The sequence below is a fragment of the Plectropomus leopardus genome, chromosome 22 (assembly GCF_026936395.1).
Source record: "Plectropomus leopardus strain MGB_pleo_1.0 chromosome 22, ASM2693639v1, whole genome shotgun sequence".
Lineage (NCBI taxonomy): Eukaryota > Metazoa > Chordata > Actinopteri > Perciformes > Serranidae > Plectropomus > Plectropomus leopardus.
The window spans coordinates 19,820,560-19,842,828 of NC_142197.1; the positions used below are offsets into that span (position 1 = coordinate 19,820,560).

The 22,269-nt window shown below is 43.3% G+C and overlaps 1 protein-coding gene across 4 annotated transcripts in view; it reads left to right on the forward strand.

Moving 5' to 3' along the window:
* Nucleotides 1-22,269, forward strand: part of foxp2 (forkhead box P2) — a 178,933-nt gene that overhangs the window by 89,680 nt on the left and 66,984 nt on the right. For 3 of the 4 annotated variants that reach the window (XM_088073077.1, XM_088073075.1, XM_042511101.2), the window contains one exon: nt 16,127-16,313. In XM_088073077.1, the coding sequence (XP_087929203.1) occupies nt 16,137-16,313 (177 nt within the window). In that variant the 5' untranslated portion in view covers nt 16,127-16,136. Of the gene's footprint in view, nt 1-7,227; nt 7,380-16,126; nt 16,314-22,269 lie in introns of those variants that run through there. The other variant, XM_088073076.1, reaches the window with a different exon arrangement.

Genomic DNA, 22,269 nt, shown 5'->3' on the forward strand with positions numbered 1-22,269 from the left:
AATCTTGTCCACTTCTAGTCCTTGCAAATTGCAAAATAACGGTTAAGTTTGCATCCATACGGTGAAACTGATACAGCTGGATACCCTTTAGTCAGTGCTTTGAAAGTGCAGATCATTGGAAAAGTGTGCCATTTATTAGGCAGCCCACTTAGGCAGCCCAGATGTAGCTGGTCACTTGAGAGGGAGACGTCCTCATAAACTTTGAGACTTAAGAGTGGGCACAACACCCAACTGTAGAGTCAAAATTACCACCATCCACCCACACCATCCTTAAACTCCACATCTTTGGCTATTTACCAAAATGCTGAACCAGTGCAGCTGTCTGGAGGAGCCCAAACTGTATAAGAAGTCCCACATTTCCTGAAAACCTTCCTCCCTCTCCCTCCTATTTATCAGTGTCTCTGTCTGTCTCTCTGTCTGCGCCTGCAGCACCTATATCCTCTCCAGCCCGTGTCTGGTGACAGCACAATGAAAACATTTTTGTGAAAAGTGTCGTTTCAGTGCTCCGGAAGTCCCACTCACCTAAATAGTTCCTTCTCTATGTCTTGTCTGTCTCTCTGTTTTCTTTTTTTCTGTCTCTCTCTTTTTTTTTTTGGATGGGGGTGGCGGGGGTGATATCGTAGCCTCCACTGGGCTCAGTTCCACACAATGAATTACCTCCAGATGTAATTCCTATCCCCCCCCCGCCCTTCGCCCTCAAATTAGTGGCTAGTAAAAATTAGGTTTGAATTAGCCGCGGTGTGGAGAATAGAAGAGTTTGAAATTTCCATATAATGAGTTTATTATTCTTTGCTGGAATGCCGCTTTCCTGAATTAATTTGATCAGGGGGGTTTTTAGGTGTTATTGGTGTCTATTTGAATGGTGCTTTAGTCATGAATGGATAGCCACTGTGTCAGCAGTAAGTCAGAAGGCCGAAGTTATCGGAGGACTCTGAAGTCTCCAGCACGAGAACAGAGCGCTCCACGGCTCAATAGCTCCTGGAGATGATCCCCCAAACTTTCTCCATTATCCGAATCATGGTCAGTGTTTCATTTTTCTGTCATCCCGCATGGAAGTATTTTTCATTGCTACTTGCAAATGCATCGGCAGGATTCCTCGGACCTTAGATAGCGGTTGTTGCAGAGCATGCACAGGTGTTGTGCTCTTTTGACTGCCAGTGGAGCTTGTCTTGCTGCCATTCAAGTGTATCCACAGTTCTGGGAATGATAATGTCTTTGGCAGAGCTGAAGCTACAGATCACTGTCATAAATGAGTTTCAGATTCATCTCCAACAGGAAATCGGAGTGTGAACCACTATTGTATCTCACTTTTTTTTTCTTAGCTGTTCCTTCATCTCGATGACATCTCAGTGGCCGGGAACATTAAAAAAACAACAACCCGGTAGCATGTACTTTTCGCTGAGAAGGAATCTAATTTAAACTGAAACCACCTTTACTATATGATAATATCTACTACTGTGAAAAAAGGGGAAGTTGTCTGCCATGCTCTGCTCTTTCATCTAATTCCAATCTGCTGTATAACAGGTAAACTGCTGTGCGCCGCACTTGCTTGTTTAAATTTACCCGGCCCAGCCGAGCCTTTGATTTCAGCAACTCGTTTAATTCAAATACGCTTTTGAAGAAAAGCTTTTTTTTTTGTTAAGGGGGGGTTGGGCATTGGAGGCAGCTGTGGTGGTGGGAAAATAAGAGGAGGCACAGGAGGGCCAATTTAACCTGGAGTGTCTGTTGCTATAGTCTACCAGCTCCTCTGTTTCAAGAGGCCCGGTCAGCTTGAACTGTCTGACTTCTGTCATTTCGATCTCTTTTTATTTTTCTGTTGTAATGTATACTTTAATTCCCCCCGCCCGCCTGCTGTCTGTGTGCAGCAGCAGCGGTGGCAGAAGCAGCTGGAGGGGAGGCGCAGGTATCATTAAGCCTCGGAGAGGCACCAGCGGAACGCTGCTGAGTGCTATACGTGGCTCCTCGCAGCGCATGTTGATATTTCTGGGCCCAGTGAATGTACAGCCTAGTTTATTTTCAATAGGAACCAGAGGCCGGGCTCGGCCAGCGAGTCCCCCTCATCCCCTCCACCCTACGGCTGCTTACTCGGGCTGTTGATATTGAGTCAAGCAAACACTCTCTCAGGGATGTCCTGTTGGGCACTCAGCCAAAGTCGCAAATGGAAGTCACATGTGGAGGCTCCCAGAGGAAGGCAAAGAGGCCTCAATTCACACCCAGCACCACTACTTTTATTTTTCCTTGTGTAAGTTTTATAAAAAAGCAATACTTGTACATATAAATAATCGTTATTTCATAGACCAAATCACCAAGCCTGATTTTTTAAATAGTTTTTCCTTAAAAGAAGTGCCATTGTTCAAACAACAAACACAACAGAAGTACCATATTTATTATTGTGATTATTGTGATTGCAGTAATCAGGCCCCTACTTTCATTCACTGCTCTCCTTTTTTTTTTTTGGCAGTGAAACACATATGCAAATATATTTGGACACTGTCATTATCAGCCACTTAATAGGCATTTCATTAGGGATTTTCTGAATGCACGGTGCAAGGCAAGTTGCCATGGATACCCCCGGTGCTTAAGTACAGTATATTAAAATGGTGCTGCCTTCCAACCACTTATATAATCACCGGTCTGTAATGGTCTCTGCTCTCTGGCCATAAGCAACATATCGTGTGATCAGGACTAAAAAAGAGCCCTACCCCCTCATTATACCTTATTTGGCTTTTTCTATTTATTTATTTGTAGGCAGGACTGAGAGGCTCATGAATTGTGCTTGTGGAACATTTGTGTGGCAACTAATGAATGGCGCTCATGTGTGTTTCACGTGCGTGGCGTTTTTGGAAACAGCGGTTATCAGCGTGTGGGAGTTGTCAGGGGGCAGTTGAGCATATTTTAACAGACGGCTGAATCGCTTCATTTTGTCTGACTGGCTCTTAAATGTGAGAACAGACGAGGGAGGAGGGAAGTCAAATGGATAACCTCCCAACGCAAAGTGAACATCATTGATGCTCTTGGCACTTCAATAAATACAGGCAGTCAGAGGAAAGCCACAATGTCTTTGTCTCGCTGCACTGTTCTCTTTGTCTTTTGTCCTCTTTACACTTGTGTGTATTTAAACGCACACTGAGTGTTTTTTGTTTAAATTTTTGGTCATGTGTGTGCATGTTTTTGGTTAATGGTTGTTAAAGGGTTAGGATGACTCACATTAGTGAGAGCTGCTTGTGTCTGAGGAACTTCAAGGCAGGGCATGCACTTTGTAGTGGTTTGGTAGCACTGAAGCAATGGTGGCAGAAATGATGCCGTGATGGGCGATGCACTTCACTGTGGCTTTAAATTGAAAATTAATAGTTAGTGGTAGCATGTGTGTAAACTGTGAAAGCGATAGCGGGGCCGGGAGACAGTAAGCGACATCACCAACGTGGCTGCAGCGTTTGCAGTGCATCGCAGATCCACTGCTCCCCCGCCGCTGCTGCCAGGGTTGGTAACCAGCTGCTGCCACCGTCACCCCCTCCCCACTGTACCCACTACACATGTCTCTCTCCCCCCTTCCTTTCTCTCTCCTCACTGTTCTGCTGCCACCGCATCAGGACGCTGGTGGGCCTGTTCGTCTCCGTTGACCTTGGCAGCGTAAAGCACTGGAAGAAGAGACACAGGGAATAAATACCTGAAGGGGAGGAGGTTGTCACAGATGTGTAGAAATAGGCATAGCGTTCCCCCTAGTGAAGCGAGTGTTTCTAAGGCCAGGGGCCTCTTGTTTGTCTTTTCCAGTGAGGCACTCTGAGTAGTTTATTAAAGGGGCTGAAGGAGCTTTCTAGCCTGAAGCTCTTAACGCTGAAAGAGAAATGGGAGAAATTACTGGCATAATGTGGATGCTTAGAGCAATTAACAGCAGTTGTTTAATGTTAGCCCCCTTTGCCTCTCTCTGTCGCTGTGTTTTTCTCTCTTGCTCTCGCACTCCTGTCATATCTCTCTCTCTCTTCTGCTCTCGCTCGCTTCGACTCCCACCGCCTCTCTCACTCTGCCATGATTGTTTAGTGTTTACCCTCCCCGCCTCAGAGTTCAGAGAGTTGACACTAATGAAAATGCTACATCTTTTTTGCTCTGTGTTGGTCTCTAAATAATGATATCATACGGCTGAAATATGCTCCAGCGGAGCCCGGGAGATAATGTGCTATTCAGAGCCTGTTAAATCATGCCAGTGCACCCGCTCAGAGCTGTGAGTTCAAGTGGTCTTTACCCCACGTTAGGGGCTACGTCTCCTCCTAAATAAATCTGTCATAGTTGCCCCGGGTGCCTCTCTTTACAACATAAAAGTTCTTGCACTCTCTTTAACCTCCAAGCTGTGGCTGCGTGCTTGTGTTTGTCTGTTGAATTTAATTTTGGAGTTGCATCTCTGCCAGATTTAGATGTGTATTTGATTCTATGTATACGGCACAAACTTATGAAGGCAGATGTAAAAAAAAAAAAAGTCCCCTCTTGTATTAAATCTCTCAGGCCCATGTGGCAGAGCGAGCTGGTGGCAGATGGACTGGCTTTCTGCATCTGCTGTGTGCAGACTGGGGGCTTTGTACTCCTCTCTCCTGGGGAAGACCGAGCCTTTCTTCTTGCCAGTAGATTCCTGTCTGTTGGAGCGACTAAGAAAAACATCTGTGGCATGCAAGAGAGAGAGAAAGAGAGAGAGAGAGAGAGGAATGGAGAAAGAAATAGAGAGAGAGGAGGGAATAAAAAAAATGACAAAAGGATTGGCAAACACCATTAGCCCTAAATGTTCCAGCTCATTGCCTGTTGTGCATTGTTTACAGTAGGGGAAACATGTTGATACATCACATCTGAGCCCAGCCCTGGCTTAATTCAGCTCGCTCGCAGCTTTCGGCGGCTTCCTTAGCAGGCTGTGGGGACTGGTGGTTTTTGCGGTCCCAGTTAGAGATACTGAACTAATTCATTAGGAGAGACTTGTTCAAATAACCGAATCCTCGTGTAAGACGTCTGCACAGACACGTTTAGCTTTTATCAAGTGGTAAACCAAGCTTTTAAAAGCTGCGGCGGAGAGGGAAAAACTGTGAAATGTTTGTCAGCTTGTGTGTTGGACTTTTTTATTTTATTTAATAAGATATGAAAAAGTCTTTTGAATTTTTTTTGTTTTAGTGTTTAAGGCTTTAAAAATGTATTTTAAGTGGTGGTAGCATGTTGGCAAAAGACTCAAAAAAGTGTCATCTTTGTTTTTTGTCAAAGAAAAAGTGAGGGAGCATTCGGCATGTGGAGGTCTCCCCAGTTCTGAACCTTTGTGGTCTCCCTCCCCTCTCAGATTCCTCTACAAAACGCCTCTTCTGAACCCCCCTCACACACACACACACACACACAGAGTTACACCCCCCCTCCTCACCATTCCTTTGCCAACTCTCGCCACCCTCCGCCCCCTCCTCTCCGCTCCCCGCGACCAGCCCCCCTACCCCACCGATCAAGCCACTGGTTTTTGTGTACTATTGGTCCTCAGGCGTCAAAACAATCCAGTGGGGCTGCCTGACTTGTTTTAATTAGGCTGCACTGAAACGGCAACTGTCTCTCAGACGTGACCAGGCAGAGGTGCTCTCCCTCGCACTACTGTAAATACCGCTGTAAATACTTCTCTGGTGATGTCTTTGACAGTAAGCGTCAGCTAGTTTCTCTCTACTTTTTTTTTCCTGCACACTTTTGATGCTCTGATTTCTAGCGGCATTTCCCCCCCCCTCTCTTCATTTTCGATAATGCTTCCAGGCTTCTGAGAATACTTCTTCAAATGCTTCTTACCGGGGAGAGTGGATTTCTCACTCATTGTTTTAAAGGTAGGTCATTTTATCTGTCACTCTCTGCCTCTCTCTTTTGCGGTCTATTTATGACTTTGTTTGGATGTGTGCTCGTGGTTTTGTAGCGGTGCTTTGTGGTGGCGTGTTACTTGGTAATGCATGGATGTAATTGTTTTTAAGAGCCCTATACACTCTCCGACAGAGCACGGTGTGGAGGCTACCGACCGCCGCGCTCAGCCCTTCACTAATCCCATTCAGACTCTTTACATCTACGCACACACACACTTTGACATGCACACAATCGGAGCTGAAAAGAAAAGCACTGAACTGTGCGAGAGTAAAGCCAGACACATACCTTTTTTTTGCGGCGAACGCACCTCTCATAGCGGCGTCCTCCAGCCCCTTCTCCCGTCTCCCTCTCGTCTCAGTGATGCCGGGTACACAGAGCAAAGTAGAAAGCCAGTCCGGCAGGTTGTGTGGAAGCGTGTGTGTGTGTGTGTGTGTATGTGTGTGTGCACAAGAGAGAGAGAGAAACAGAGAGCGTTCAGACAAGCAGATGTGCGATTAGAGCGAGCTGCCTGGTGAGCGTGCAGCCGAGGCGCAAGGGGAGAGAGCCGGCGAGCATCCTGCGAGGAGTCACAGCACTCCCCGTGTGAAGATCCCCTCTCACACACTCACACACTCTCTCATTCACACACAGGACCCACCCACACACACACTGAGGCTACCTACACACACAGTTACACACTTGCACCCACAGAATTCTTTTTTCTTTAAACTTACCTGCAAAAAGTAACTAAATGAAATAAAATAATCACATTTAAAGGTCTTTCTGTGAGTTAAAAAATAGGAAAAATAGAGATTAAAGTAATGATTGCCATGTCTCTCATTTCCAGTAAAATGCGGACTGAAATGATAAGTAGTGTTTTCCAGTAATTGTGATATATTTCATCAGCGGCAGGCATAAGAAATGATGGTCTAATTATTTCCAGTGTAGAGAGAGAAAGAAGCCACCGTGTCTCTGTCATAAATTTCCATTTTGTACACTGCCTCCCCCTCCACCCCCCCCCTTTTCATTCACACTCACACACACATGCACTCACACACACTCCCTCTCCTGTCCCTCTCCCCCTCTTTCCCTCCTCTCCCCCAACTCAAGCCTCTCCTATCGGGCCTGCATGTCCGACCCGCACAGGGGGCCCCGGTCGGTAATTGCCCCGGTGACAACTGGAAATGATAGAATAATTGTCAGGAGAGGCGTCTGGGCTTTCTTTTTTTTAATGGGGCGAGGGTGATTTAAGTATGCATGAATGGCACAGTGGTGGAGGTGGTGGTGGCGAGAGAGAGGAGAGAGAGAGCAGGGGAACTGGGGCGGGGCTGGGTGGCGGCTGGCGGGTGGAGGGTGGGGAGAGGAGCTGGCTTGTTTATGATGCCATCCCCCATAAACACGGCTGAAGTGATGACACAGATAGTGTTGCCTCTCCACGGGGTGACACCAGTCGACTTGTGGCCGTCGCTTCTAGACACCCTCGCCGGTGGCAGAGGCAAGCACTCTGTTCTCTGGTCAAGCTCTCTGGCACTCCTCACCTTCAGGTAAAAAAAAAAAAGTCAGGCAGACTTCATCCATCCATCCATCCATCCATCATGCATCCATCAATCGTGTGTCATCCGTAGTCGACTCCAGGCTCTTGGCTGTGTTTAATGGTTGTGTTTTATTGCCGGGCTGTGTCTCCTCTCTTCCCCGCTGGTCGTCCCACTGTGTAACCGTGCAGCCTTGGTCTGCAGGCTCTGTTAATCTGCTGCTTAATTAGTGCTGATGAATGGCTCAGTGTGTGTGTGTGTGTGTGTGTGTGCGCGCGCGCACGCGTGTGTGCGTGTGTGCGTGTGTGCATGCGTACAAGTGAGTGTGTGTGCACCCATGTGGCTTTGTGTGTGTGTGCGTGTGTGTGCATGTGACTTTCTGCTCTTGTGTTGGTGTTTTTCTCAGATGTTGCTAAAGTAATCATTGATCACTAAAAACAGGAGATTCACTAAAGGGCACAGCCACTGTATAACCTTTCATAAGCTAATAACAATCAAATATTAATCAGTTGCAGATATGTGTTTTGAGAGGGCAGAGCTTTTACTTGAAGTTTGACTTATTTGTTTTTCTCCCGTCTTCTTGGTATGTGAGGAAGAAAAAATCTTTGGAGCAGATGTTTAGTTTGAGGAGAGAGGTCACGAGACTGATAATCGGTAAAGCACTAATTATCTTTATCAAAGGCGAGTGGGATAATTTGTTTACTTAAATATTGATGAGGGTGAGCAAGGCATGGTATTGGGCTATTGTGGGCATATTATTAACATTTCATAGGGCTTTGTGCAGGAATGCGAAAGGGACTCCTCTTCATAATTTAATACCCTAATGCATAATGAGCTATGTGATTAGTTCACATGGAGAATTGGCCAAACTCCATTTTGAAGGCAGATAATTTACATTGTTCTCCAGAGTCTGGCATATAATAGGTTCTTTAGCGCAATAAAATTAAATGCTACACATTTTATATTTCAGCTTACAAATCCCCCTGGCAATATTCAGTTTTTCTTTTATTTTTTTTTCTTCCTTTTTTCCACATCTGTCTTGTTTTGTAAAAAAAAAAAAAAAAGAAGAAGAAGAAGAAGAAGAAGAAGAAAATGAATTTTAAAATAGTTTAACTAAAACACATGTTTACCTACATGTTTTATTTAGAATGCACACTGGCCAATTAACACCATTCATTAGCCGAACCGCGTTATTTGTTTTGAAAGTTTAACCAATCACTTTGTTATGCTAATTGTGATGTAATTTAATTTGAGTTCCCGTAATGATGATGCCGCTATTATCCACATAAATGATGCAGTTAAGCAGCACGGTCTCATTTGCATGTGCTTGAAGGGGAGAGAGGGGCTGAAAGGAGCCGGCTCCCGTATCACTCTGCTTTAATTTTCCAGCTCTGTTCACTCCTGCCCTATGGGTCTTCCTGGCCTGTCGCTGGCTATTGATGATCAGCACTTTTATCTAAATTTTTTTTTTTTAATGACAAAGAGGCCTTTATTTGTCTGCTAACACATTCCTAGAACTGCAGCGTGGAGAAATTAAATAATGGAAATACGAGGCTATTAAAAAATGCAAATGATTATTTCTTAATATCAAACAGTAAGCGAACAATTGATTTGAATGCCCCCCAACCCCCCCCCACCACCACACACCTACACACAGATGCACGCCCCTTACTTCACATTTTCATTGGTTCTGATTTGGATGGTTTGGAGGGGGGAGAGTGGCTTCTTGAATTTAATATTTCCATATCAAAGTGGTGCTTTGTTGGCAAGGGCTTAATTTTTAATCTGTTGATTCCATCATCATCTTTGGTTTGGACATTATTCAGATGTGGATTGAGGAGTCGGGCATTTTCAAAATGGAGAGTCAAGCTGTCAGGCAGTACACACCGTCAACCAGTCTCTGCATATTTTTGTAAAAATCAATTTCTTAATCCTAAGAGGAGCAAGAGTGATCCTTTATTCTGAGCAGTTTTAAAGTCCCCAACCGGGCATGGAGAAAGTGTGACTAAGCCGGTGTTAAAGACTACCCATTATCTGTTTTGTCGTGGGTTAGACTTTGGTAATTTTCCTGTGGAAAGATTATTTTTTCTCCTGACCAGTCCCTCCCCTGTTATGCTTCTAATTGGTTACATAAATCTTGTCTGGTATGAATGAGGAATGTTGCGGTGTTGTCAACTGCAATCTTCGCCCTTATTTACCAATTCATTAAGATCTATCGATGCAGGACTGCTGAGGGGGAATGACAACATAAATCAGAGCTGGGGACATAATGGCCCTAATCAACCAGAAATAACTGGAAACGTCACAATGAGCTATGTCTCTGTGGCTGCGCCGGCCGCGGCTCGCTCCCCGCGCCTGTCCGCTGGATGTGCCGCGCTGTGGAGAGGACCGCAGAGTCAGGGCCCTCCAACTGTCATTAGTTCCTCTGATTTTTCTGTTCTCTCCTCGACAAGGCACCAGTGTAAAGAATTTGTCCGTTTTTCTCCTGTTTTGTTTTCCCAACTCTGGCTCTGTGTCAAAGCAGCTCAGTCCTGATCGCCTAGGTTGAAGATAAAATGTCTTTTCTGAGTGGAACACTTGCACGCATGAGGTCTATAAATACAGTTAGGTCGGAAGTACCCTGCATTCACCGGCGCACCTCCTCTACTCCTGGTAAAGATGATTGGACGAGACAATGAGGCCTCCCCTCTTTATAGGTCAATTAGCCCTGATTAGGTGGGCCGAGTTAATTAATGGAATTGGCAAATATGCAAATGAGAGCCGACTGATCAGCTTTCGTCACTGTCTTGCTCACCCACAGCGGCGGGGCTGTCTCCTGCTTCAGCAGAATGAGGTGCCTGATGGGTAAATGATATGGGACGAGCCTAAATGTAGAAGAAAACTAGTTTCTCTCCTCCTCTTTTTCTTTTTCTGCAAGGGGCGTGCTGCGCTACATTTAAGAAGCATGCATTTATTGCTGCAGTCGTGTTGAGCAAAAGAAAACGGATAAATTATATTTCATCTTCAAATATTTCCCCTTTTTTTACTGAGTGATTCTTTGTTGATTTATCTCCTACATTTTTTTTATTAGTTATTGGATAGCACGTGTAAAATAACTGTTTTGCCATTGTCATATTTCAGAGCTGGTTGCACTGATGTAAAATGAATTTGTATTAACAGAGTATCATGCACACTATTCATGAGTGCCTCTTGCATTTGATTCTAAGAAGACATTGTGCAGACCGCACAATTGAACATGCACTTTACACCCTTTCCTCTGCTTTTCTTTGTCGTTTTTTCCCCCCTCTTTCTGTACTCCACAAACACTGACTCTGACACACACTCACACTCCATTCAGGGACACTCACACACTGTGGCAAATAGTCTGTCTTTTATCTTATTCTGTCTCATCTCCTTATTGTAAATAGAAGAGAATTAAGTTCTGAACATTCTTGACTGAATGTCTCCTATCACAGAACTACGATTTATTGTCAGCTCAAATGAAGAATTGAAATATGACTGAGGTTTTTCTCAATGTAGGGCTCATTGGACAGGAGATAACCACATTTGATTCTGTTGCTTTGAATAATGTTAATCCCAGAAAGAAAAAAAAAAAGTCCATTATTCATATTCATCTCTTTTCATTTGGCCCCACTCCTGATTTTGTAAATATGATTTCTTTAGCCCCTCTTTTTTTTTCTTCTCCAAAGCAATCTTCATTCACCGGTGAAACACTTTTGAAATTCCTCTATCTGAGAGCAGAAACCATTACCATACACAGGTTTATAAGAAGTAGTCATTAATGCTCTTTTATGGCGGCCCTTTAGTGCCAAAAAGGAAGCTTTTAATTCTAAGGCACGGCAGCCCTGGCTTGCCTTACTTAATCCGGGGGACTGGGTTTTGTCGAACGCAGCTCTCCAAGTGGTCGTTTTTCCATCTCCCGACTCCAAACTCCCTGCTTGAAGCTGAAAGCTGTAATAAACTGCTTGTGGTCTCACTGTGCTGTGACAACTTGCAACCAGAAAAAATTACAGTACACACCCAAGTACAAACAAACATATCATCATAATCAAAGATCTTTGAAAGCTTAAATTTATAGTGTGTGTTACAGCCATTAATTCAATCTGATGAAGTTATTTTAAACTTCTCCCCTCTCCATGATTTGGTCTTAGATTTATCATTTTGAAACGCAGTGGTTTTAAGCACCTTTTTTTTTTTTTTAGTCAGCACATATGTGGCATTTTGATTTATTAAGCAATCTGAAGTATTGAATATGTGAGCCCTTGCCCTTGCCCAGTTACTTCTTTATTTTGTATGCATAGTAACTTATGGCAATGATGAATTAATTTCACTCAAGCACAGAATCTGTGATTATTTTAAATGGTAACCATATCTCGACTTGATCACAGAGCTGTGAGGAGTCAGCAGACTGTGAAATGTAATTTCTATTATTATTATTTTTTTTATTTTTTTTGATCGCACAAACCAAAAGAATTCCAGCCAGCCACCTGGAATGTGAATTGATAATGAACGGACGTCTGGGATCAGAGATTTACAGGTCACTTTTTTTTCTTTTTTTTTTTTTTTAATGTCGTCCTAATGAAAAAAGATTTTGCAACTCATGCATATAAAATGAGGATCATTGTTCTAGATAGAGACACAGTGGAGAACATCGTCACAGTGAAAATGGATAGAGCAGAGACTCTGAACGCACACCAGTGTCAAGCCCGCTGTGTGTTAACAGTGTAACGTGTGTGTGTGTGTGTGTGTGTGTGTGTGTGTGTGTGTGTGTGTGTGTGTGTGTGTGTGTGTGTTAAATTCCCCAGTGTTCCCCAGACTGTGTTGGAGCACAGCAGACAGCTGTGTATTCCCACTAGATGGATGGCCAGTGTCATAGTGTGTGTTTACTGCACATGATAGAGCGGGAGACAGGCCAGGTAATGAGGCTACATTAAGGGCTTTTAGAGCTCGCAAACAAAGATGGAGGGCTGCTTCTTTCCCCTTTAATGATAGGTGTGTGTGTGTGTTTGGTGTGTATGTGCAAAAGAGAGAGTGTGTGAGGCAATGAAAGGCTCAATTCTCCGTACACCTTTGTTGTGTCACTTCTGGGAAGAAAAAGGAGAAATTTCTACCAATCTCTGGGCCAAATGCGTCGTCAAGACCCTTTTCTCAGATTGCGCACCTGATGGAAGAGACAGATTTGCGTAGCGCAAGATTCGAGAGTAAATATTTGCACAAGCTGAAGAGGAATGGCAAGCAAGGCTATGGTTGCACAAGAAATGAGACAAAAGCTGGAGTTGGTCTGAAGCTTTGCAAATAAAGTGTCTGTCTGCCTTTGCTTCATCAGGAAATGCCTTTCTTTCCATCGAGCCTAAACCTTAATAGAAATGTTGGAGCCATCAGCGTCAACAGTAAATTTAGAGAGCGCAGAGTTATCTTGGTCGCTCGCTATCTTCCCACCACTCCACAACCTAAACACTTAGTATCACTATCATCTTCCTTCCCAAAGCTATACATCTACAGAATTACCAGCGTATTACCGGAGCAATAACAGCCTTCCTCTCTGTTTCCGATCGCGATAATAAGCGGTCTAGGTTCTCCCTCATTGGAAGATTATGGCTTGAGGAAATAGCATCAAATAGCGGGTGTGTTGAAACGCAGGACACCGGCAATTTATGGGATGTCAAACACACGTGCGGGCAAGCCGGCAGCCTCACTCATGCGGCATTAAAGCTGGCTGCATCGCCGCAGATCAGAGTGAGGGCCCTCAAGTCGATACTGTAGCTGGGGGTGAGGCAGCTCCTTCCGACCCAGTTGGTTTAGGCCAGGCTGGGGTCAGGGCTGGTCCCCCCCAGGGAGAGGATACAGGGCACTGTGGACTTGTGGTAGGCGCACACAAATGTAGATACACACATGCATATAGTCACACCCTCAGGTGCTGAGTATTGTCACTATCTGTCTCTCTTGAGCATTGTGTGTGTGTATCTGTGACAGCCCCCCCCCACTCACACACACACACACACACACACACACACACACACACACAGTCAGATCCGCAGCTCGGTAGCCAGCGCTCATCATTGCAGCCTGGCTGTGTTTCTAATTGACATTCTAATTGGCAGATTTGAATGCCGCCCTTAGATGGCTAATTAATTTATCTCACCGCTGTCATTAAGGTTAAAGCACCATCTGATCTCTGCGAATATACTTTGCATATATCTGCATTATCATTATGTTGCAGTTAGACATATTGCACTGGTTTTATTTTGGAGGAGGGTGAGAAGATTAGGGTGCTGAGATTAAGACGGGGCTTTTATTGTTTGTGTATGAAATTCAAATTATGCTAATTTTTTTTTTTTTTAACACAAGCTATAATGTCTGATTTCTTATTTCCCCTCCTTTTTTTCTCCTTTTTGTAAAATTCATGTTTTAAGCACATTAAAAGCAAATTTCATTGGTTTGATATCAAAGTAGGAATTTTCCCTGGACTTCCGGAGTAGTTTGCATTGCATTCAGATGTTATTAAAAATCCTTATTTCCTCGTCTCATATATCTTCAAGTTTTCTGAACATCTATCGCCGGTCCAAAAAAGAATGCAGGGGGAAAAAAAGCGAGAGATCCAGGCTCCATTAGAATGTTCATAAAATTGTAGTAAAGGCAATCAGACAGTCTTTCTCTGAATATTTTAAACATTGGGCATGTAAAATTTATGCCTAATTTGAATACTTATTAGCCGGCTGATCTCGGCTGCAGCCTTGAGTTTCTTATGCTGAGATTCATCACCGGATTGGATGTCACATTGTGCCAGTCTTCCCCCCTCGCCACCACCACCTCCACCACCACCTTCCTCCCTCCCACTCACTTTCCTTTTCTCTCTTTCACTCTCATTCTTTTCATCTGTCTCTCTCCGTCACTCCCCCTCCACCCCTTTCTCTGCTCCTCTCTCTCTTCCTCCTCTCTGTCTTTTTTTTTTCTCCTGTGTGTCTCTCTCCATCAGTAGTGAGCGGCGGCGGTGTTTAACAGGGGCCTGTTTGTTCACAAGCACGCCTCGTCCTGGCCTCTTCCCTATTTACTTGTGTCCCGGGCAGCTGTCGCCCTGCTCTGTGTAACAGCTCAGTCCTGTTTGTTCTCCCTGCCTAGATCCTGTTTATCCTGGCTGTGGACATCCTTTAAGGCCTGTCCTGTATCTGCCCCTCGTCAAACACACACACACAAGCACACACACACACAGGGAAGAACGTGTACACACTTCTATTAAAACGGTATTTACTGGCCAAAGAATACACACGATACCCATGTGGGCTGGGCAGAAATGCTCACAATCGTAATCATCATTTGTACCTCTTTTTTTTTTTTGCTAACCCAACCCTTATAACACCCTAACCCTTGTGATGAGACAACGTGTTTGCACATGCACCCTTTTTAAGAAAAATAAGTTTTTAAATATAATAGCATTTGCTTATATAGGATTATAAGTAATGACCCAAACCTCCTCAGTAAGGTAGTGATAAACGTTGCAATGATTTTTTTTATCCTTTAAAACATGAAGTATTGTCACATTTTTTTAAATATTCTAAATGTTTTTTTCTTAATAGAAAAGGCAAAAATTCCATGATTGTGGAGCAGTTTGAGTTTCCTTTTGTTGAGTGTCTTATTTATTGTGAGATTGTCGAGTGATGTTGGTGGGGCTCCTCTCTGCCCCAGTGAAGGTACATGAGCATTAAATGCAGGGGAAAATGATAAAACATTTATTACTGGAGAGAGAGGAGGTAATATGCATAATTTATGCTGTTTTTAGCACAATCATTAGTGATATTCGTGATAGATTTTTTTCCCTTTCTTCCCTCCTTTTTTTTCTCTCTTTCACCAGCTTTCTGATAGATGCTGAGAGAATTAATTCAGTGTTTTTATTTACTGTTGTTAATATTTTTTTTGTTTTGTCTTGAATTGTGCATGCCCTGCCACAAAGTTTAATTTGAACTTTTTTTTAAATATTACAAAAAAATGTATATAAGGTCTGATTAAAGAAGAGAGGGGAAAATAAAGAATTCAATAAATGGCATACGAGCATCGTGGCTCTGTGGAATCTCGTGTGGCAGATTTTATTTAGCCACAGCAAAGATGACAAACCCATTATAGTGTTCATCACCAGCCCTGCACCATGTGATTTGGTGCCTCCTCCTCCTCCTCCTCCTCCCCGACACCAAATTTTAATTTTGCATGATTAGCTTTGCGTCATTAGGCAGCTTCATTCAGATGCGACACACACTAAAAAAACTGACAGCTTCAAGACGTCAAATATTTTAGGAGTGCCCGTGCTTCTGTTTTTCTGTCTGTGTAGCCTGGCTGTCCTAAAGTGTGAGGGAAGTATTAAGAATTTGTTCAAGCTTTTTTTTTTCAAAAATCTTAATTTCCTGCAAATGTATTTTTATAATAAATAGTGATGATAAATAAAGTGCAACTTTTTTTCTAAATTTAGAAATATTTATGCCCAAATTTTACAGATAAAAACACATTTAGATACCCCTCCCATTTTAAATAGCACCAGGACGTGCATCTCTTTGTATTGCTTCATTTACACAATGAATGCATAATTGCTCCTCCTGCATCCCCCCTCTTCTCCTTTCCCCCCTCCCTCTTCTTTAAATGCTTTAATTTGCAGAGGGGGGGAACTGAGGGCTTGATAATGGAAGCGTAAAAAAAAAAAAAAAAAAAGGGGGGAAAAAAGGGGGGAATTGTAACAAGAAGAGCCCTAACCGGTGCCTCTTAATCACTTCTAGGTTTTAAATCATGATGATGCAGGAGTCGGCCACAGAGACAATAAGCAACAGTTCAATGAGTCAAAATGGAATGAGCACCCTAAGCAGCAGCCAATTAGAGGCTGGCAGTAGAGATGGGAGATCAAGCGCTGGTGACACGAGCAGCGAAGTAAGCACAGTCGAGCTGCTGCATCTGCAACAACAGCAGGTAAGTTGTGTTTCTCCCCCGTCTCGTCTCTCTGCCGCTCTCTCTCTCTCCCTCTCTCACTCTGTTTTCCCCTCGCTCTCCCACTCTGCTCTGCTCTGCTCTCTGCTCAGGCAGCGCTGAGCTTTTCTACATAGACAGGAGGCACAATGAAATATATATATTTTTGCATTGTTTGTGTTTTTTTGTTTTTTGTTATTTTTTTTGTACACGGGGAAAAAAACATTGTTGATTTAATCGGCTGTTGGTAAATTTTCTCGCTAGTTTGTTGTGCTGTCAGCATGTTTTGCCTGAAGCTGTTGCCTTTAGAGTGATGAAAATGTTTTGCAGTTTTAGTTTCTTTGCAATTCAATTTGTATGTATAGACAGCTCATCTGAGGCCATGTCAGTGTGTGTGTGTGTCAGAGGGTGTGCGGGAGAAAGAGACAGAAAGGGAAAGAATGTGTGCGCTGGAGCATCGTACGGACCAGTTTGGGTTGTGTGTGTGTGTGTGTGTGTGTGTGTGTGTGCGTGTGTGTGTGTCATGGCAGTGCTGTATCCACCAGAGGGCCTCCTAACTCGGCAGTAGTTGAAGGCTCACACACACATCCAGACGCTGTAACCACAGACCCACCAGCGGCAGAGAAACCTTTGACCAGGACACTTTTGAAAGACTGATTTGCATGCAGTCTCCCTGTCTCACTCTCTAGAAAGTCATTTGGATTTTTTTTAAAACTGCACTGTGAGATCATTCCCTCTCTGATTTCTTCTTGAATTGCTCTTACTGAATCTTTTTAATAGGAGGCATGATGCTCCGTTTTCAATAGTTTTAACTTTTCCCTTCTTGATGTTGTATTATTCTGGTTCTATTCTTCTCAGTCAGAGCATGTTGTCGGTGAATGAACTGCAGGGGGGTGTAGGAGGTGGTGGTTTGAGGGGGGTGGGGGCAGGAGTTGTGAAAGTCAGTCGCCAGCAGAGTAAAGGAGTCAAGTGTCTCTCGTGTCTTTCCACGGTGAATGATGGCTTTGACAGTTTGCCAAAAGAGCAGTGGGAGACGAGGTCAGAGGGCCATGCTTCGGGGTGGATGGGGGACAACGCCGCCGGTTTGTAATGATGCGTGCTGTCCTTTTCCGTTTCATGGAAATTCTCATGCAAGCGTGTATTTGTGCGCGTGTATACTTTTTAGAAGCAGCTGAAAGCCTGTGGTCAGTTTGGTCAGGGGCGATACAACAGATGACGATGTGTTTCTCTGTGTCCGTATCTGTGTTTGGTGTAGCAAAAATGTCCCGCGGGCTCCCCCCCTTCCATCCCCCATTCCAACTCAACACCCATCCTCCACGACCTCAGTGGTCCTGCTGGTGGCTACAGCGGCTGCGGCCTTACCCTCCATTTATCACCACTCTGCCACTCTTCCTATACACACAAATACACACCTGATTGGGGTCAATTCTCTCCGTCACTACATGTGAAGGTGTTGGTTTGAGAAGGGCTTTCTATTTGTGTTGATGCTCTCTGCAGATAGAGGGTAAAATAGAAAGAGATAGAGAGCAGGATAAGAAGATGCTGTTATACCATAGAATGCCACTTTAATGTGCTACATTGCACTAGAAAACATGGGGAATTTGTTCTGTTTAAATCTTTTTTGAATCATTTTTATTTTAGATATTAAGTCAGTATTTTTTTCAGTTTCGTGATTTTTCTTTTACTGAAAACTGCCTTCATCTAAGGGAAACATTTAGAGATATTTAATATAAAACAATATCATTAAGATCAGGTTAATCGACATAAGCAGATAAAAGTATGTGTGAATGTGTGTGTAAATGTTAACTCAGTAAGTCGTCTAAAAACAAAGAGGTTGTATTTAAAAAAAAAAAAAAAAGCCACAGTACCGAGACAGAAAAGCGATGTAAGCATAAAGTGTCTAGTTAAGTCTGAGATGGACGTACGGCTAAGAGCTCCTAGTGGTGGGTGGGTAGGTGGGGTCCGAGAGGAGGGGGTGTATGACAGTGTGTGCCTTGTAAAGAGGCCAGCCCAAGCCTTCTCCCAACCCGGAGACAGACACATTGAAATGAGCAGTCCAGCTAACAGGTCTCTGGAGGCTTTTTAAAACAGGGGCCCTGTGCTGTTAACTTCACACACACTTCCTGTGCTGCGCGCATACTGCATCGCTTTCAGCGAGAGTGCGGTCCGATGAAAGATGGAGATTTTTTTTTTTTTTTAAACGCATTTGTTAACACAGAGTTATGCTATTTTGTAGTTGTTAGTGTGTGCTCGTCTGAAGAAGGTGATGTGATGCTGGCAGATGTGTGTAAGTGAATGACAGTGTGCCTGTGTGTTCTGTGGCCATACAGTATATGCATGCGTCCACCCGTGCTTTCACTTTTTTTTTTTTTTTTTGCACCTGTGTGCAGCTTTAAAAAATTCCAGTCCATGTCCGCTCTGAGTCCATTTTGAAGGAAGGCTGTTGGGTGTAATTTTCCACCCATATTTGGAATGACATTGAGTGGTCCAGTGGGTATAGAAGCTCCAGTCTCTCATCACGCTGCTGGGGGGATGATTAATAATAAGCACTGATGAATTCTCCACTGTCCCTGTGGGTTCTGCTATTACCTAGCAGCTCCAAAATACCACCTGCAGCTATAATTAGAAAAGCAGCATCTTAAGGTCTCGTTGCCTACAATTCGGCCAAAGGCTTATAGGACGCAGATCAAGTTACACAGGAGCAATTTTTCTCACATTCAAATATTGATAGTTGACTTTTTCCTCCCCATCAAAACAAATTGTGTAGTTTTTTTTATTTCAAACCCTGAATATAATCTGTTTTGTTGTTTTTACAGGTCGTTATGTTCTACATAAAAGCCGCACACTCAGTTATCCGTGCATCTGAATGATAACCGTTGCGTCACAATTGAATTTCCAGCCCCTAATTTCTGTCAGGGTTTCATCACCCCATTCCCAAGGTTGTCTAAATAGACCTAATTTGATTTGAGATCACAGATTAGATACCCACTGTATCTGATTGCAATTTGCCAGCTGCAGATATGTATCAGAGCAAATGATGAATGTTGCTCAGCCCTAATTACTATGCTAAAATGATCACTATAAAAGCTCCTATGTAAAAAAAAAAAAAAAAAAAATCTGCTGAGCTCACATTACCAATCAATTTATCATTTGCTGCAGTCAGTCTTATGTTTTAATATTATATGCGGCTATGTATGTACATGGTAGCCATGCATTGATCTTTAGATCTATACCATAATGTCCCATAATGAGGCTGTTAGTTGATTACAGTGGTCTGTAGACTTAATCCTGCCAGGGTTATCAGTGGGATTGATGAGCCAATACTCAGGACTACACAGCCCCCCTTCTAAAAAGGCTCACTACTGTATGAAGTATATTGATATTCAGAGCAAGATGTTGGCTGTGGCTTATCTACTGTGGCTCGGTCAGTCGCTTTAGACCTCTGGATAGCTGTGGGGACAACCTTCTGTTACTGCAGCCTGCTACTCATCCAGATCATTTAACTCAAGGCATGATGGAGATATGGTTGCATCTTGGAAAATGTTTTCATTTCCTTTGATAGTGATTGTTTATTGAGGTCATTTCATGAAACTTGTTGCTTGTTTTACTTTGCATTTTTTATGTGAAATGGGTGTTTGCAAGGATTGTAATTTATTTACTTTTGCACAAAAATTGATGTTGTATTGATACTAAGAGCAAGATGGAGGCTGTGGCTTTTCTATTGTGGCACAGTCAGTTGTTTTAGACCTCTGGATAGCTGTGGGGACAACATTAGGTCACTGTAGCCTACTGCTCATGCAGATCCTTAAACTCAGACATGATGCAGAAACAGTTGCTTCATCAAAAATCTTTTACATACATTTAATTTCCTTTAATAGTGATTGCTTATATAGGTCATTTCATGAAACCAGTTGCTTGTTTTACACTATATTTTTTTTATGTGAAATGTGTGTTTGTAAGGACAGTTATTTATTTACTTTTGCACAAAAATGCAGAGGACATGTCAAAAATCTTTTAATACATATAATTTCCTTTGATAGTGATTGTTTATCGGTAATTTTATGCTTGTTTAAATTTGTATTTTTTATGTGAAATGTGTGTTTTTAAAGACAGTAACTTATTTACGTTAGTATAAAAAATGCAGGAAACTGTCGCAGAGGTCTACTGCACATGTTGGTAAACTGGTTAGGTGTGCATTTCAGTGTTTTCCTGAGGCACATGATGCAGCAAAATGCAAACTATCCAACCCCATTTAAATGACTGCAGCATTTTGACATAAATTACAATAAGTGCGCCAAGGTGCCATCTTACTTCCAGGCTACCCCTGTCGCTACACGAGAGCTAGGCAGTGGTCCAACTTGAGAGTGACAGCAATTAACCTGCCTTCCTAGCTGTTTAGCTGGAGGAAATAGAAGGGATGAGAAATCTGACAGCAAGTGATGGGTAATATTTAGGGTTTAGGGGCAAATGAAATTCTCCCCAAAATGAAAGTCATTAGGGAGAAAGTTACCCCCACAGACAAAGGACAAAATGACAGTGTGTGTGTGTGTTTGTGTGTATGTGTGTGCACGCTCATTTGACAGACAAGTGAGCTCACCTCCGTCTTATAACAACTCAAGTTTGTTGTTTAGTGTAGTTAAATACTGACACATATGGCTCACCTACCATCACCTCTCACAAACAAGCCTCAAGCATCTTTCTCCCTGTGCCCTTCACCTGCCTCTCTCTTTTTCTCTCTGCACCGTATTTGAGAAGACACACACACACACACACACACACACACACCTAAGATGCAAATCTGGGCTTTGCCCTTGAGCATAATTTAAAGGCCTAATCACCCAGACTGTCCCTTTGGATGGAAAAGGGAAGGAGGGAGGGAGGATGGTGTCTCTCATTTGCACCCTTACACAAAGAAGCTCATTAGGTTTATCTTTCAGGCCTGAGATTGCCCCACTCAACTGTGTAAATAAGACACTGGCCCTGGCCTGATGCATCAATCACCTCTCAGGACAGGAGACAGACCTCCGCTGAAATATGAACGATTTCATAAAGGGGCCTTTTGTTAACCGTCATCATCCGTGTGAAGATAAGGGTTTTCTGCAAAGGCTGGAGAAGCATTAGGGAAGTGTACTGTATGTCTTTGTAAAAATTATTTCCCCCTTTCAGTGAAAAGGCAGCTCTTTCCTGACAATCCTTGACTTATTTACAATGAAAGCCATCTTTCTTTTTATTTCAGGCTCGGCTATCGGCAGACAGTCCCTACAGGATAGTACATACAGGCCTGTGATATATAGGCCTGTAGTTTCCCCCCCTTACGATGACACTAAAGATATAGGGTATGAATGACAGCATAGCTACTGTTTGCTCACGCTTCCCCAGACAAAACACAGTATTATTCTATTATCTATCTAGACGCCACTTCTTCTCGTCTTCTCTCCCTTTTTTTTCCCATCCGTCTCATTCTTCAGCTCCTTGAAACCTGGCCTGTCCATCTATGTTTAAGACACATTACATGTGGCCTCCTGGAATTTACAGTGGCGCTCTCCCAGTAACTCCATTTCGCACAGGAGTCCCCCGAGAGCATGGCGAAATGTCAAGCTGCAAGGCTTGAAAGAGAGACGAGGAGAAAGGGACAGAGAGAGCGAGCAATGTAGGAATTGAGAAGAGAGGATGAGGGAGATAGACGGGGTGAAATCTGCTGGAAATAAATACTTTGGGCTATTTTATGCTCAAGCAGTTGGGAGCTATGGAGCAGGCCGTGTGGTCTGCGGGTCAAGGGGAAGAGCAGGTAGAAAAAGAAGATCACTGTGGAAGGAAGTTAAATTTAAAGTAAAACAGAAAGTGTGTTAGCATTAATATTTGCATATATAAGCCAGTTGACATTAGTCGTTCCAGATCAGGCCTTTTGTTTGACCTGGCACACTTTTTCCTTTTTCTTTTTTCCTGTGCAGCGCATTAG